This window comes from Ambystoma mexicanum, chromosome 1p (genome assembly GCF_040938575.1).
Source record: "Ambystoma mexicanum isolate Mex_15411 chromosome 1p, UKY_AmexF1_1, whole genome shotgun sequence".
NCBI lineage: Eukaryota > Metazoa > Chordata > Amphibia > Caudata > Ambystomatidae > Ambystoma > Ambystoma mexicanum.
This window is the reverse complement of record NC_090921.1, coordinates 434,946,841-434,963,707: the sequence shown is the minus strand read 5'-3', so window position 1 is coordinate 434,963,707 and position 16,867 is coordinate 434,946,841. Positions and strand designations below refer to the sequence as shown.

Below are 16,867 nucleotides of genomic sequence, written 5' to 3'. Positions count from 1 at the left end.
GCTGCCGAAACTCCTTCAGATTGGCACAGAGGTTGAGTTTTAATATAATACTCTCCCTCACAGGTTGCCAATCAGATAAATCCTTTTGCTTGAAGCCTGACTTTTCGTTTGTCAGTGGCGTGCCGCTAGATGATCTTTTGATGAATCTTCTCGAGCCACCCCCAAAGGTGGCTACGACAGGTTTCTTTCTTGATGTTATTAGGACAACTGTTGCCCGTGCTATGACTCCTGCTGGTGTGACTCCCTTTGGTTCCTTATATTTGATACAGTTGTCGAAATTTAAAACCTAGCCCTCAGGATTCATATTAGTTTACCTAAATGAGCGATGAGTGGGAAGTACGAAAGGGGGAATAAGGATGCAGCTCCGGAATTGAGTCAACATAATGTTAAAATAGGTAGGTTTTATACATATTTCACCAACGGCTTTACCAAAGCACTGATCCTGAAGCGGTATCTCTAACGGGTACATTAAGAGCAAAAATCACACTATGGTAGCATTATGATGGACCATGGTTGACAGCCATTGCTGCCATTTAGAAAAATCCTTGAAGTAAATGTAAAGTGCAGTTAGCGCACCCTCTCCGAGGTAGATTTGGTAGAGCGCATATCAGACGTTTCACTCCCCTTCGTTAGTTGTTTGGTAGAGAACATATGAGACGTTCCACTCCCCTTCGTTAGCTGCGGGTCAATCCAAAAATGGTGTTCTCGCCGACTTTGTATGTAGCTAGTGAATCATTTTGTTGCTGTTTCATGAATATGGAATTAAGATGTCTTTGTTCCCTGATGTACGCCCTTTAGAATTAATCCATCTTGCTGAAATCCTCCGTCACAGTGCATAATATGAGTCTGACCGCTTATCACTATAGATTAGTGAAAGCAGAAGCTTTTCCTTGGCCAAGAGAATTGCTCACAAGCAGGCATGCTATTTTGTATTGGGCTCTTCCCTAGAACACACCCTCAAGCAGAATAACCTGGGCTGCACTAGCCGGTCACCTTACTCCATAACCGTAGTAGAATGCTCCTGTATCTTGGGGTAAAGCAAGGGACAAACTGCATTCCATTGCTTAAGAACATTTTAATCTGTCACAAGCACCCTGTGAAGTCTTGGTAGATAAATTGTGATGAGCCACAGGTGAACCTTGTTTTGATGTCCCAGGAACAAGTAACCATGTATGTTACAATTGCACATAATTTACTAAGTATATATCCGACTGTATCATTTGCAGGAGAGATTGTTGCAGGGAAAATATATATTTTTCAGAAATTGGGGCTCCTGATTAATGAGTGTGCTCTGCATTTGCATGCAACACTCCCTTCTCCCAATCAGTCTTACTTGAAAGGCCATGCTCATGTTTGATCTTGCTCAAAGTACCAGTGAGAAACCCACTAACTCTACAGTGCTTGCTTGTGCTTAGCTTACATGGTTTACTGAAAGTTACATAGGCAAACTTAGTGGACGATACTGTGGGGTTAGAACAGAGCACCCCCTAGGATGCCGAAGAGATGGGTATAGAATAACGGTCTTGTTATTAGGTCTTCAAAAGACTAATATACATTTTCAATTGCCTACCAAATTATGGCAAAGTATCAATCCCTCTGATATTGTGTAACCTTGCATATAATTTGAATGTAGCATAAAACGTGGATTTTATGATGCAAAGTGTCCCTAGGGAAAGCTTCTGAAGTTAAGCACAAGACAGTAGAATCTTGGATACTTGCAAGGCAATGCCCGTGTAGTTCTGAAGAAGGTAGTGTGCCCGGAGGTAAAAGCTAAGTAGAAGTGTGATGTCCTACAATAGTATGCAGTGTGAACATAGGAAGAACCAGAGGCAACCTAGGAGTTCATAAGGTAGTCCGACTGTAAATGCAAAAGAAATGTGCCCCAAGTTTACAAAAGGAAAGCTCTTCAACCAGTTTAAGAACGCTTTCCCCATAGTTCATGGAAAGTTAGATTTAGCTTTGGTTAAACCAGACACTTAGACCTGTCTCTCTATTCTTCCCAAATGTCCCACTTTTAAAAATGTCCTTCTGTTTTGAAAAGTCCCATCATTCTCTTTACCTCAATTTGAACATTTCAAAATGACCGCTCTGTTGGGCAGCGAGACAATATGCTTCTGTACACGTTGTTGCTGACCTCATCTTTGTGAAATGCGGTCAATGCTGACAGCCTTTCTCAATTGTATTACTGAATTGGATTTCATTTTGGATGTTCTTTCCTACCACTCTTCTCACTTTCTACCCTCTACTGCCTCATTCCAGGGCTGATCTGTCCTTCCTCTCCCTGCAGGTGCTGGCAACTGACATGTCCAAACACATGAATCTGCTGGCGGATCTGAAGACCATGGTGGAAACTAAGAAGGTCACGAGTTTAGGAGTCCTGCTGCTAGACAATTATTCGGACAGAATACAGGTATGTAATTAAAGATGCTGTAAGGTGGGGTCAGTAGGTATTGCAATAGACAGCACAGGTAAACTGTAGACCATGTAGAAACTGTAGACCATGTAGAAGCTAATGAATCCAGGAGATTTCTTGAGACCAGTGGCGCTAAAAGTTATGTAGACTCAGATGATCAAATATCTGGCAATGGTGTAAGGCACTGAAGACACTACAGGTACAAAGATGGGTTGACACTGAAGGCCACATCCAAACCACACATGTTTCCTGGGTTCTCTAGCATTGGATCTCTCATAGATTCACATACTTTGAATACTCCCCAATATTAACCTTGGAATCCTCAGTTACATCCTTCCACAGTCGCATTTTAAAGGAAAGCAGTGACAACGATGCCCTTTTCCCCACCACATCTGGACAAGTGCAGCTACGTTGTTCTCCATTTAAGGGCATTTTTAATTTCTTTGTGACACCGCTAGAGTAGGTAGAACCGGTCCTGTGATAAACAGCTCATATGTGAGCTGCTGCCATGATCATCCTGTTTTTGAGTACAGACATTGGCACTAGGGAATTCGAAAGGCTTGCGATGTGCCTCCCCCAGATTCCACTGACTGTTCAAAGTGGCTTGCCTGCTGTGAAACCTCTTACCAATAGCCCTGGGCACTTGTGGTACCAGTGATTTCATTGATGAAAACAGCCGGAACATGATTCTATGTTCAGCAGGCCTTCTAGTTTGAGCTATAACCATGCCTTGAAGAAAATGAATATTATTCAAAGGATTGCAGGGGGAAAGGCTTGGGTTCTGTTTTAATCTTCTGTGACCCAGCACAGTTCATGACTAACGTGGTGAAAGCAAGTTATGTAGAGTAGCACAGAGGTGGAGAAAGTAATGTTTTATATTGATGCTCTCCATGCAGTGAGCATTGGATGGGCCCGCTAATAAAACATTGATAATGTCTTTTTATCCAGAAGTGCATGGTTTTACATGAAAGATTCTAATGATGTGTTTGATAAGACCGATGTTGTGCCCTCCTATCAGTAGGTGTTCACAGGTGGGACCAGTAGCAAACGCGGGGGGTGGGGGGGCGATTAGGTAGTGTAGTTGCCTGTGCATTGCAGTCTTTCAAGCGTGGTTTAAGGGGGAGGGGCACACTCCCTAATAGAGACAAAAACGGTATTATAAAGACTATTTTTGGTATTTCCTAAAAGGCCAAAGGTTGTATGGACTTTTCTGAAGGGTAGCTGATGAGTGAGCTAGTACTTTCACAATGTATCCTCTGCATTGACCTGCTTCTACGCAGATGTGGCCTCTGTAAACCTGGGGGGTCTTCTCCAAGAAATTGCGCAATTTAAAAATCGCTTTACTCCATCCCTCTTGTTACAAATCATAAAAAATCAGTTGTACAATGTAGTATCTTGTAATGTCCCAATTACATCTCCCACTGCGCCCCAATCGTGCTGGCTTCTGTAATAGTGTCACTACTTAAACCCAACACACACACAGTTCTGTATATATTGCATTTCGATGGGATTGTGTCCTCCGACGTATTCCTTATCTTGGATATCTCCTTCCAGCTCTGCTGGCCTCGGAAAATTTTTCTCTAGAGGGCGCTGCGCGTCGACGTCCTCCGAGTCGATGTCCCTCGACAGCCGCCGTGTCGACGTCATCCTGCCTATAAAGGCCGCGCGCAGCGTCTGTTGCTCAGTTCTTTTTTTTCCATGCTTACTCAGTGCCTCGGAATACCGTTGCTCAGTTTTGTCAGGTTAATCCTATTTACCTCGAGTTATTCAATACCGTACTCGATGGCATCTTCGTCGGAAACCGACAACTCCTCGATCCGGCTTCAAAAAATGCCGAGATTGTGGGAAAAATGTCGCTGACTGACCCTCACAGAGTTTGTCTGTGGTGTTTGGGAGCTGAACACCATTGTTCGGAGTGCGAGGACTGTATGTCCATGACAGCTAAGGCCCTGAAGGAGCGTAGGGGGAAGCTGGAGAAAGGTAAGACTTTTAAAGCTTCATCTTCCTCGACGAAGTCGAGACATTCGTCTCCTCGTCACCATTCGCGCTCCAGGTCTCGGAGTGGGTCCCATCACTCCTCGAGATCGAAGCACTCGAAGAGAAGACGTCGAAGATCCCCGTCTCCGTCTTCCTCTTCCTTTGTTTCTCCAAAGAGAATCCCTTGCCCCACGAAACATAGTTCCTGGGCTGAATGGGAGGAAATCCGCAAAAATATGATCACCTTCGAGAAAGCGGCCTCGACCCCCTCGAAGACTGCGGAGAGTGATGCTCTGGTCGAAAGACCCGAAGGTCAAAAACGCTGCGAGTTGCAGTACCCGGCGAAGGAAACCTCTCGAGCGCGTCTCGAACCCTCGAGTAGGACTATGACCTCAAAACCTTCCTCGAAGGTGCCGTCGACGAAGGTTCCGTCGACGCCGAGGTCGGTGTCTTCGACGCCGTTGTCGAAGGGACCTTCGACACACGGGTCTGTCGACTCGACGTCAGCTTCGACACCGGCGTCGATGCCAAGAAAAGTCACGGTTACGACACACCCTGTGACTATCCCCAGATCCTCGATGGCGTCGAGATTGTCGAGCAGAATCCCAATTCTGTCGAGGCCATCGAGGCCTCCACCTTTGTTTTCGACGCCACGCTCGAAGCCTTCGTCGGCGTCGACGACATCGACGTTTTCGAGGCCGATTATGACAAGTTCGGCACCCTCTGCCTTGGAAATGGGGTTTACACCCTTTATAAGTTCAGAACAATTGAGAACTATGTCCTCAATTATGGAAGAGGGTGAATTGTCTGAACAGGAAGACACATTTGAGTTGCAGGGACCTGTAACCCCAATTAGAGAGGAATTTTCCTCTGAAGAACGCAGGTTAAAGGATCTTCATGATTCCTTACATGAGGCAAGTGGGTTAGACACTTCCCCTCAGGTGGAGTTTGCTAGGCCAGACCCGGGGGAGCATGCTGAAACCCCCTATAGAGCCTTAATGGCCAGGATCACAGAATTTATGGGGTGGTGTGCACCTTCACAATCTTTCCAACAAGATGACCTCACGGATATTCTTGACAAAGGCCCACAGGAGGATCCTGTGGTGCCTTTTCATGAAGCTCTTCAGAGGAAGATTATGACGAACTGGGAAACCCCAGATGTCGTCCTGGCAGTAAATAAAAAACTGTCTACAAAATACAGGGTATCTTCTACAGACCCCGAGATTTTGTCAAAACACCCATCCCCAGAAAGTCTGGTGGTACAGGCAGCATCTTCTACTGATGTCAAGACGGCTTATCCTACCGTCCCACAGGACAGGGACGATAAAAAATATGATGCTATGGCAAAGAAAGTTTTTTTCGGCATGTAGCATGGCGTTAAAATCTGTTAATGCTACTTGCACCCTTGCTAGATTCAGCCATACACTTTGGGAGTGTGCTTCTACAGCGACTGACTGCATCCCGGAGGGAGAAGAAAGGGAGGCGTTCCTGAATATCATACAGGACGGTAAAGACGCTATGTGCGAATCCCTCCAGACGGGCATTGATTCAGCTGACGGTATCAGCAGAGCAATGGCGGCAAGTACAACAACCAGGAGATTCGCTTGGTTGAGAAAGTCTGGTTTTGCCCCAGATGTGCAAGCCAGGCTCTTGAACATGCCATTCGATGGCTCTTCTTTGTTCCGGGAAAAAGGCAGATGACAGTTTAGAGAAACTTCAAAAGCAGCAGCAAAATCCCTAGGCGCTGCAATCCGTCAGACACCTTTTCGTCCCACAGGAACCTCTGCGAGGGGCAAGTCTTTTCGCTTCTACTCCGCATTCGGAAGAGGTAGAGGACGACCGGCTCAAAGGGGACAAAGAAGAACTACCCGAGGTGGACGGGGTAGATATTCAAAAGCCGCAGCAACAGCAGGTGCCTCTTTACCATCGGCATCTGCATAAGCCGCCCGAAAACCACTCCGAGGACTTCCCTCACAGGACACCTGTAGGAGGCAGGTTGACTCAACATCTGGCGGAATGGCAGGCTATCACGTCAGATGCTTGGGCATTGGAAACAGTTGCCCAAGGTTACTGCCTGCCTTTCCTACGCATACCTCAGTCATCCACCGGGGATCAGCTCTCAGAAAGCTCCAGATCCGCTCCTCTTGCAGGAAATTTTGGACCTGCTAGAGAAAGGTGCCATAGAACCGGTACCTGTAGCGGAGAGGAACAAGGGCTGGTACTCCCCCCTTACTTTCTCATTCCAAAGAAAGACGGAGGACTGAGACCCATCTTGGACTTGCGAGAATTGAACAAATTCCTCAGGAAAGACAAATTCAAGATGGTCACTCTTTCTCAGATCCTCCAGGCCCTTCAGTTCCAGGACTGGTTGGTATCTCTGGACCTTCAGGACGCTTATTTCCATGTGCCTATCCATCTCAAACACAGGAAATGCCTGAGGTTCGTAATTGGCAACTCTCATTATCAATTTCGAGTGCTGCCATTTGAGCTGACCTCCGCCCCGAGAGTCTTCACCAAGTTAATGTCGGTAGTGGCGGCAAGTCTAAGGAGGGAAGGGATTCACGTCTACCCCTACCTGGACGATTGGTTGATCAGAGCTGTATCTTCGGAACAAGCTCATATCCAGCTAAATCACGTGTGCCACTCCCTTCACAAACTGGGCTTCTCCCTCAATTTAAAGAAGTCACAAATGATACCATCGCAGAGACACCAGTTCATAGGAGCGATCCTGGACACTTCCCTGGGAAAAGCCTCGCCACCAGAGGTGAGGGCTCAAGATATTCTACAGATGGTTACCAAGTTCCAAGATGCCCAACGTCTCCCAGCCTTCGACTTTTTGCGGTTGCTAGGCCTCATGGCATCCTGATTTTCCTAGTGCCAGAGGCTCGCCTGAGAATGAGATCCCTCCAGTGGACACTGAGGACTCAGTGGTCACAATTCTCAGGGAGAATGACAGATCTTCTTCAGGTTCCCGACAGGGTGGCTCGAGACCTTCAGTGGTGGGCCTGTCAGGAGAACATTCTGAAAGGAGAACAATTTTGGAAACCCTGGCCGGAGATAACAGTAGTCACGGATGCCTCACTCATGGGGTGGGGAGCCCACGCCAACGACTTGACCATCAGCGGTCGTTGGTCTCCATCGGAGTCCAGACTACATATCAACCTGTTAGAGCTGAGAGCCATCAGACTTGCGCTGAAAAATGTCCTGATAATGACAGACAACACGGTGGCCATGCATTACCTCAACAAAAGAGGAGGCGTAGGATCACTACCCCTGTGCAGAGAGGCGATGCAGCTCTGGTTTTGGGCAATCCAAGAAGGAATTTCTCTATCGGCAGTTCACTTAGCCGGGGAGAAAAACTTGACAGCGGACGCTCTGAGCAGGCAGAGCACAGTCTCCCACGAGTGGGAGCTAGCTCAGGAAGTCCTTCAAGAGATCTTCGCCCTTTGGGAAACCCCTCAGGTGGATCTGTTCGCCACCAGCCTCAACAGGAAATGCGATCTGTTCTGCTCAAGGGAATTTCCCCCGAGAGGAGCTCTGGGAGACGCGTTCATAGTGGACTGGGAATTTCCGCTTCTGTACGCATTCCCACCGGTCCCTGTCATTCCTCAAATGATCAGGAGGTTGAGAAGATTCCAGAGAACCATGATCCTAATTGCCCCGGATTGGGCCAGGAGAACGTGGTACCCGGACCTTCTAGACTTGTCCATCTGCCCTCCAATTCGACTTCCACCCAGAGAGAACCTACTCTCACAGAAGGGAGGTCAGGTTCTCCATCCAGACATTAAAACCCTCAACCTTCACGCTTGGCTTCTGAAAGGCTGAGGTACAAGGATTGGGACCTCCCTGATGATGTTATGGAGGTGTTGCTTTCGGCAAGGAGGCCAGCAACAAAGTCTTTATACCGCTGCCGTTGGAACAGATTTTGCAGCTGGTGTAGAGGACAGAATATCGACCCCTTTTCATGTGGTACACCAATGGTTTTGTCCTTCCTACTATATTTGGCGAATTCAGGCCTTCAAGTTGGCACCATTAAGGGCTATCTCGCAGCGCTATCCATCTTTAAGCGCACTGCGGAAGAACCATCCTATTTCAAGTTACCCTTGGTAATACAGTTTCTAAAGGGGTTAACCAATGTTTATCCCCCAAGACCATTCCAAGTTCCCCTGTGGGATTTAAACTTAGTCCTAACTTTCCTGATGGGCTCACCTTTCGAACCACTCCATTCTTGTTCGTTAAGATTCCTTACCCTTAAAACTGTTTTATTAATAGCACTTACATCTGCTAGAAGGGTGAGCGAATTACAAGCTCTTTCTTGTAAACCCCCTCATACAATCTTTCACAAAGACAAAGTTGTCCTGCAAGTGAAGCCTAATTTCCTCCCAAAGGTGGTTTCTGAATTCCATATCACTCAGAAGATTACCCTACCATCTTTCTATCCTCCTCCTCATCTGGGGAAAGAGGAAGAGAGGTTACACAGGCTAGACCCTAGAAGGGCTTTAAGTTTTTACATCAGTAGACTAGCCAGGATAAGACAGGCAGACCAGCTGTTTGTAGGTTACACAGGTCACAAGCTGGGGTTACCAATAACTAAGCAGACCATTTCCAGATGGATCATTCTAGCCATTCTGGAATGTTATAAACTGGCAGGGAAGGAGCCCCCTCAAAACCTTAGGGCTCATTCGACCAGAGGTATTGCAGCTTCATCGGCCCTCAAGAGGTGTGCCGGTTAAAGACATCTGTGCGGCCGCTACATGGTCGTCTATCCATACCTTTACACGATTTTACAACTTGGATTCCTCCTCCAGTCAGGAGACTAGGTTTGGAAGGGCTGTACTGCACTCTATTCATCAATAGAAGACAGCGTGAAGTCAGTACTCCCTCCTCCAATGATAGAATACTGCTATGGGAGCCTATCTAAGATAAGAAATACGTCGGAGGACACAATCCCTTCGAAGAACAAGTTACTTCTTACCTTGTAACGTTCTTTCGACGGGATGTTCCTCCGACGTATTCCTTATCGACCCTGCCATCCATCCCCGCAGTTCTACTTCCCTTGTTGTTGCAGCTTACGCTCCTTCAGGGTGATTAGTTTAGTCCAGAAAGAATTATTGTGGGCTACAAAACGGAACTGAGCAACGGACGCTGCGCGCGGCCTTTATAGGCAGGATGACGTTGACGTTGATACGGCGGCTGTCGAGGGACATCGACTCGGAGGACGTCGACGCGCAGCACCCTCTAGAGAAAAATTTTCCGAGGCCAGCAGAGCTGGAAGGAGATATCTAAGATAAGGAATACATCGGAGGAACATCCCGTCGAAAGAACGTTACAAGGTAAGAAGTAACTTGTTCTTCTATTAAATGTATTTGCTTTAAATGAGGTGCTCTCTGTAAAATGCCACTGCAAACATATATTGCATTTTCATGTATTACTATGATCTAGCACACTTCTTAGCTATGTAGTAATGGGTGTTCTTCATCCTGCTAAGATTGATAAACTGAGTTCGGCCGGTAAGGATCCTGTGTCCTGCAGGTAAACATAGATGTCTGAGAGAAACAATTAACTCGCTGAGCTAGATCTGTATGCATGCAAGTTTCACGTATAACACTTGATACAATCTTCAGGCCTTTTCCAAGCGCTTTGGGGGTATATATCCTGGGCATCCCTTCTCAAATAATATGCACCTTTTAAAAGGATTCCCAACAGCAATAGGGGTCCCAGGATAACTAATTCCCATCAGAGATGGTGCTCATTTAAAAATACAGTACCTTGAGATGTTTCTTAGTTTTAATAATTCAATATTAGAAACTACACCCTCCATAACTGCCCAGGTATGGTGATCTTTCTTAAATCGTGGCTCTTATGCACTGAAAACGCTGCTCTTGTACCAGGACACGTAATGCTCATCAAAAATACTTTGCCATAAAAAATATTGTGCAATGAAATACTATGCCTGAGAGAGTACCACCATCTGTTATTTTTTTTTATGCTAAGTCAGTTTATACAAAAAGAACTAAACAGGAATTCCAAGTCTAACGTTCAGATACAATGACCATAGCCTCAAATCTGCGACTTGTGGGCAATACAGATTTAACAAACGCATAAGGAAAACAAACTACCTGACCCGGTAATCTGGCTCCTAGCCTGAAAATCAAATTGCAAGTTCAAATCTGCACACAAAACAGTGTATAGGACACTAAAAAAAGTGTGCATCTGTCAGCTGATGCCAGTGACTCAGCTTCTGTGGTTTGTAATCAAAATATAGCTTATTGTGATTGTAGCCTACGAACATGACTTTAGAGAATATCAATTACAGGCAATGCCATAGAATAAAAGCTAATTAAATTGACTGATTTACAAGTAACACAATTACTGAAATGACTACTATTTGTAGATTGTTGTTCACCCCAAGAGCATCTACCCCAAGCAAGAATGATCATTCTAGTTAAATCATAAACCTGCAGGTACTTAGCAAGGTTTGTTTTGGGTACGTTACATCTGTACTGCCATTCTCTGCAGAGTGCATGGAATTGCCATCCCAGGCAACTTCCAATTTATCTCAAAATGTCTGGCTATGCCATATTAAATCTCAAATAAGTGGCCACATCAAACCATTGGATCTTGTGACACAGCTGCATATCCACGTTCATGAATGCTTGGATCCGTTATAGTCGATGTTTTATTTTTATTGAATGTTTCATGTCATCCGACTTGCTTTGCTCCATTGTATGCAATTCCCAAAAAAGAAAAATAATGAATGCATCGGTTATGGGAAATTAAAAAATTATTTGATCTGAGCAGCACAGTTGTAAATGTATGAATTCTGTAAGGAAAAAGCACATCACAATCATTCATCAGTGAGGTTTTATGACCCTCCAGATAAAGTGATTACAGCCTTGACCTGACAATTTGTTTGAGAGAAAAGGGATTGCAAGAACTGGGATTGCCCTATTGTCCTCAAATGTGTGAGGCAGATTATGGTACTAGGCACTGATACCCAATGCTTAAAAGGGTCATGATGTCTTTGCTTACTTTTCAGAAATGTAGTTCTGCTCTTTTGGCAAAATTAAATTCCTATTTGTCCCATCTCTACTACCAGTATAGTGCAAACAATTGATAACAATACTGTGTTTTTTTTTCAACCTTCAGCCAGTGCTCTGACTCGCCCAAATGGATCTGCACGTGACCTTAGTTTAAAGGCCGTCCCGGCTGGAATGGAAAAAATACAACCATGTAATCTGAAGTTTAAGGCCCATGTCTCTACATTGAGTTAATTAGTAGGGAAAATATTCTTTTCATGACATATCATCTGGGCAATGGGCTCAAAAAATAGTGCAACATGCAAAGGACATACCGGTACCAATGTGCAACCAGGAACTCTCAAATGCTTGCTCTCCATCATTGCAGCCCATAGATCAGAATAGAAGCATCGTAAGTCTAGTCAGAAAGACCTGAAATTCTATCCTTTACATCACTGTCCAGAGGAATTTGCACCCCATAGTATCAAATGCTTTCTCATCCAGTCATCCAGAAATGTACTTGAATGGGACCAACCACTATATCCTTGTGCCATACTCTTCCTAGTCACCAATTTCAACTGCACTACATGAAAGCTTTGCATGATTCACTTTGAACTTACTGTGTGTAAACCAACATTGTTCCTGCTCATAAGATCCACTATTTGCTATGTACTACCTCCATGATAAGGTATTATCAGTTTTTCAGAGGCTTGACAATCTGCTTAGAATCACATGCTTTGCATAGGCCGACATATAGTGGTTGGTGCAGAGTACCAAATTATTTCTTTTTTAAGTCGCAAATATGATGTCAGCATGGTGTTCCCGTAATACTATCCCTACTGTGACTTTTACAGTAAAAAGGTTGCTACATCAACAGCATACCAAGCTAGAAGAATACATAATCCTGTACGCATGGCTAGCTTTAATAGGGCGTAGTTGAACCACATGGAGGAGCTGTCTAACGGTGCACAAGAGACGTTGAGGCTTTTAGCAGAGTGTAATCAATTGGTTAATGGTGACTAAAAACACACTAGATGTTGCTGAAACAGCTCTCACACTTGTAGCCGAAGCAACCCTAGGCAAGAGACATGCCTGGCTAAGAGGTTCTGGTTTCATAGCTGAGACTCGAGCCACCCTTCTAAACCTGCAGATTGAGGATCATATCCTATTCGGCAAGGCAGTGGAGGATGCCTTAGAAACGGCCATAAAAGAGCATGAAACTCTGTAAACCTAGGGCAGGTTGCTAATAAATGTTACCAACCAACAGGTTTCGGCTTCTAACCACTGTGGGTTTCTTTCCCAAAGCTTCCCCAAGGCATCTAGCCAGTCAGGCTACACCTTGGTGCAAGTACAAACTCTTGGTCAAACAGTGGAATTCATGGCGATACTGATATGAAAGATGTATACTTCCTTATTTCAATGCTGTCAGCACATTGAAAGCACCTAAGGTTCAAACTAGGTCCTTGTCACTATCAATTAAAGGTACTCCCTTTTCAGATTGCATACCTCGGAAGGGACGGTATCCCAGTGTACCCTTATCTGGACTGGTGAACCCAGAATTATGCTGAAAAAACTCAAATGGCTATCAACCTTCTACACAAACTGGGCTTGTCCATTACCAAAAAGAAATCCAGCTTAAAACCCAGTCAGAATGAGCAATTTCTGGGAGCTGTTCTGGACACAAATACTGAACACAAATAACTCTAGTTTTCCTCTCCAATGAGAGGATACAAAATCTCCTAAAACAAATTCCCTGTAATGTTGCTGTTCACCAGATAACATTCGAGCATTGTGCATCTGCCCAGCATGATGGCGCACACGCCAGGCCAAACATGTGTTGAGTACAAGAGTGGTTAGCGACACAGTGGTATCGAGCAGAGGGGAATAGGGACGATCTAGTGGAAGTTTCGCCCCCCGGGTTTTGGCTATAAATGGCTGTCAAAATTTTTCTTCAAAAAGGAAAACAATGTGTGAACCCACCAACTCACCTCAAGATCACAACGGATGCATCACTAACAGGGAGGGAAGCCCATTACCTACACTTCGCAAAGCAGGAAACATGGTCTCTCCCACTAGGAAAACAACACATAAATATTCTGGAACCTTTACCAGTTTACAGAGCACTTCATGCTTTCCAACAACAAATCAAGGAGACACATTTTTCATAACAGACTGCCTAACAGCCTTGTTTCATATCAACAAACATGACTGAATGCATGCCTCAAGGTAGTCCGTTCTAGCTCTGAAAATATATATCTGGCGTCTTCATCTCCAGGCCCAATGCTTTCCTAGAGAACACAGTTGCCTAGCAGACACCCTAAGCAGATCTCAGTCCCTAGAACACAAATGGGAATTACATTTGAATGTTCTCAAGTACATTTTTTTTAGGATGGGTCAACCAGACATAGATCTTTTTACAAGAGCAAAAAAAGCAAAATGCCAAAATTACGCATACCGATTTCCGCTAAAGGGATCCCCGGGGAACTGTGAGGGGTTGGTAATGCAAGGCAGAGAACTGCTTGTGGGTTTATCAAAATATGCCATTTTATTAAAGAACATATATGAAAACAAAGAATCGCTTCCCCAACTCTGAGGAATTCCCTGCCTAGTCTATAAAGTAAAGGGACCGTCTCTAACATGGGATAACTGGCCCTTACACTAAACAACAAACATACACAGAAATATATATGGCAACACAATATAATAAACAATATTAAAACAATATCTGAATGACCTTCTGTCCTTGGTAAGGTACCTTCCCCAGTAATCGGTCACCTCAAAATATTCAGCAAAAGAAAGGTTTTGAACCAGCTCTTGATATATCGAAGTCGAAGAAAAAGTTCATCAAACACAAATCCACTGGTAACAAATCTTTGTTCCTGGATGAAAGAAAAGAAATGGCACCAATGGTAATCCTGGTAATGATAAATTGTCTCTATCAGTTTGTCACAGTTCAAAAGAAGGTGTAATATTCCCCAATGTCAATAGTACATAGTTTTTAAAGACTTCTTTAGTTACAACTTTACATTGGCATATTTATCAGGATGTTTTCTTTGTGCTGCTGCTTGCACTTTAACAACCATACTTCTACTGTTGGTACCATGAGATCGGTCACCTCTTTCCCACAGTACGTTACTGGTTCAGACCACTTCAATGTTGCACCTGCTGACAACTTAGTATACCACCACAGTTTAAGTACTACTACCGGAGCTCAATACTTACAAGCTTCGGCAAGATACTCTTAACCCTCTTCAGGTAGATAAGGCTTTTTTCCTTTCCCCAACTTTCTGATAGGGGCAGCCTCCTTGCCTCTACTGTCTGTCTGCCTCAATAACAACCTGGTTCTGCCAATAAGACTCACTTCTCTCTGGTTTCTATAGTCTTTGGTACCACAGGTTTTGTCTACTTCAGAATGTTCTTCACAAGCAATTAGTTCCCCTTACCCAGCTTTACTCACTCCTTTCTGCCAGTTTTCTGCCCAAATAATTACCCAGAAGCCTTGGTGCCACTCTCTCAGCTTACTGTAATACTAGCACACTTGTATCTTAGTCCACTTGAGTGTTAACTTCACAATGCAGTTGGATGGCTTGTTAACTCTTGCAAAGGTTGATTTCACTATAAAAAGGGGGTGCCTCTTGGCTTGGGTAATACTTGTTTTTTCAATAGTTGAAAATGTCACTTCTAGATACAGTATACGAACAATCTTTCATTTGAAAACACAATTGGGTACAGCAACTCCTCTAAAGTAGATTTAAAGGTTTAAAAATGAGTAGAGAATTGTACTCCAATGTAACGGCAAAGGATAGAGCCATGACTTCCTTTGGGAATCACAATTGGGCACACTCGAACGCTCTTTGATGTATTTTCATACTTTATAACTTGTAATTTAGGTATTGTCAAGATTAGGTATTCGGTAATGGTTTAAAGAGTGTTCCCTCTTCTTAATTAGGAACACACGGATTTCAGCAACGTTAGATTCTCACGCGAATGTTGGGTCTTTCACAATAGGCACAAGTGCTGCATTTCTTTTGTTAATAGCAATGTGAATGCCGCAAACAACTTCTACTTGGATATAACGGTATGCAAGTGAACAAGGAGCTGGATGCAAAGGCTTATGCAAAGTGTTAGAGCGCTGTGCTTCACTCAGCGCCTTCTTAGACACTTGCTTTGTGGGTTGCACGGCTTTCTTGACTTCAGCTTCTAATGCTTCTGGCTCACTGGGGACCCACACCCTTCTCTTGAACAGGTGTCTTCGGACCGGCCACTCATATTGGGAGTTCCTTCTGCTCCCGAGACGCACTGCTTTCCTCTTGCTTCTTGCCTTAGTCTCCTGCATGTCAACAGCTCAGCGACCGCTGCAATTAGGCTCACACGGGGAAACCGTTTCTCCTGCACGTCTTCCGCTGCACAGCCTCTGCACTTCAGACCTTTTGAGAACAGGACTCTCTCAGAACTTGCAGGTGAAATGTGCCGTTTCCACATTCCGGCTTCCCTCTTGTTCTCCAACTTCTGTGTGGTTTTCCAGCCTTGTGACTTTTGTCTGCTTCTACTGCTACAGCCTGCACTCCGGATCACATTCCAGTTCTTTCCACTCCTTCCTTCCGAAGGGGGTCTTTTATGCCTCCCAGGTTCAGTAATGGGCTTCTGGTGTGGCCATTGGCCTTGATTGCCTGACTTCTGCAATGGCTACTAGGCTTAATTGCCTGACTGCTACATCTGCATCCCTCTTCCTCATCTCTGTCCCTCTAGGATTCTGGTACTTGTAGTTTCTTTCAACATTTGGTTTTTCCACGTCTGCATTACTTGCAAGGAAAGATTTAATTGCCTTCAAGCTTTTAATAGAGGGGCTATGAAAATTAGCTATTACATAGAGGCATGGTTTAGTAAAGACATTTCCATGCTCCTTTCCATTGCGCCTTGAGGAAGATGTTTAGTTTGGGATACTAAAAAGGACCTTTCTTTCAGTATAGTTTGCTCTGATTTTATAACTTTAGGGTTCACAACCCTAGATCTAATGAGGTTTAGCAACATTAAAATGACAGAGCCATGACCTCTTTTGCCGCATTGAGAAGAATCTGAGGGAAAATGTCTCATCCCACAGAATCTCTTCACCACCCTGGGCCCTGTCTCCTCTGAGGTGATCCTCCCGTAGTACATTGCCTCCAGAGGTGGAATCAGGATGCGTCTGCCTTCACCTGGCCACCTGGGAGGAGACTTTAGGAAGGGTTTCAGAAAGGTCTCCGTAGGATTCTTCACAGGAAATCGCTATGGATCAAGGTCAGGGTTATGCCTACTTTTTTTTAACCGACCACACTCTTGATGATGGTCCACAAAATTCAGCAGGAACCTCTAACCATGATTCGCGTAGCACCAATCTGGGCACGCAAAGCTACGTTCTCAACATGTCACTGTGCCCACCAAATAAGTTAATTCCGACTCAACATGTTGCCACAGAGTC

The 16,867-nt window shown here is 44.7% G+C and overlaps 1 protein-coding gene across 6 annotated transcripts in view; it reads left to right on the top strand.

The window, feature by feature from the left end:
* Positions 1-16,867, top strand: part of PDE4C (phosphodiesterase 4C) — a 1,504,034-nt gene that overhangs the window by 1,449,984 nt on the left and 37,183 nt on the right. For all 6 annotated transcript variants that reach the window (XM_069649259.1, XM_069649258.1, XM_069649260.1 and 3 more), the window contains one exon: positions 2,288-2,410. In XM_069649259.1, the coding sequence (XP_069505360.1) occupies positions 2,288-2,410 (123 nt within the window). The remainder of the gene's footprint in view (positions 1-2,287; positions 2,411-16,867) is intronic.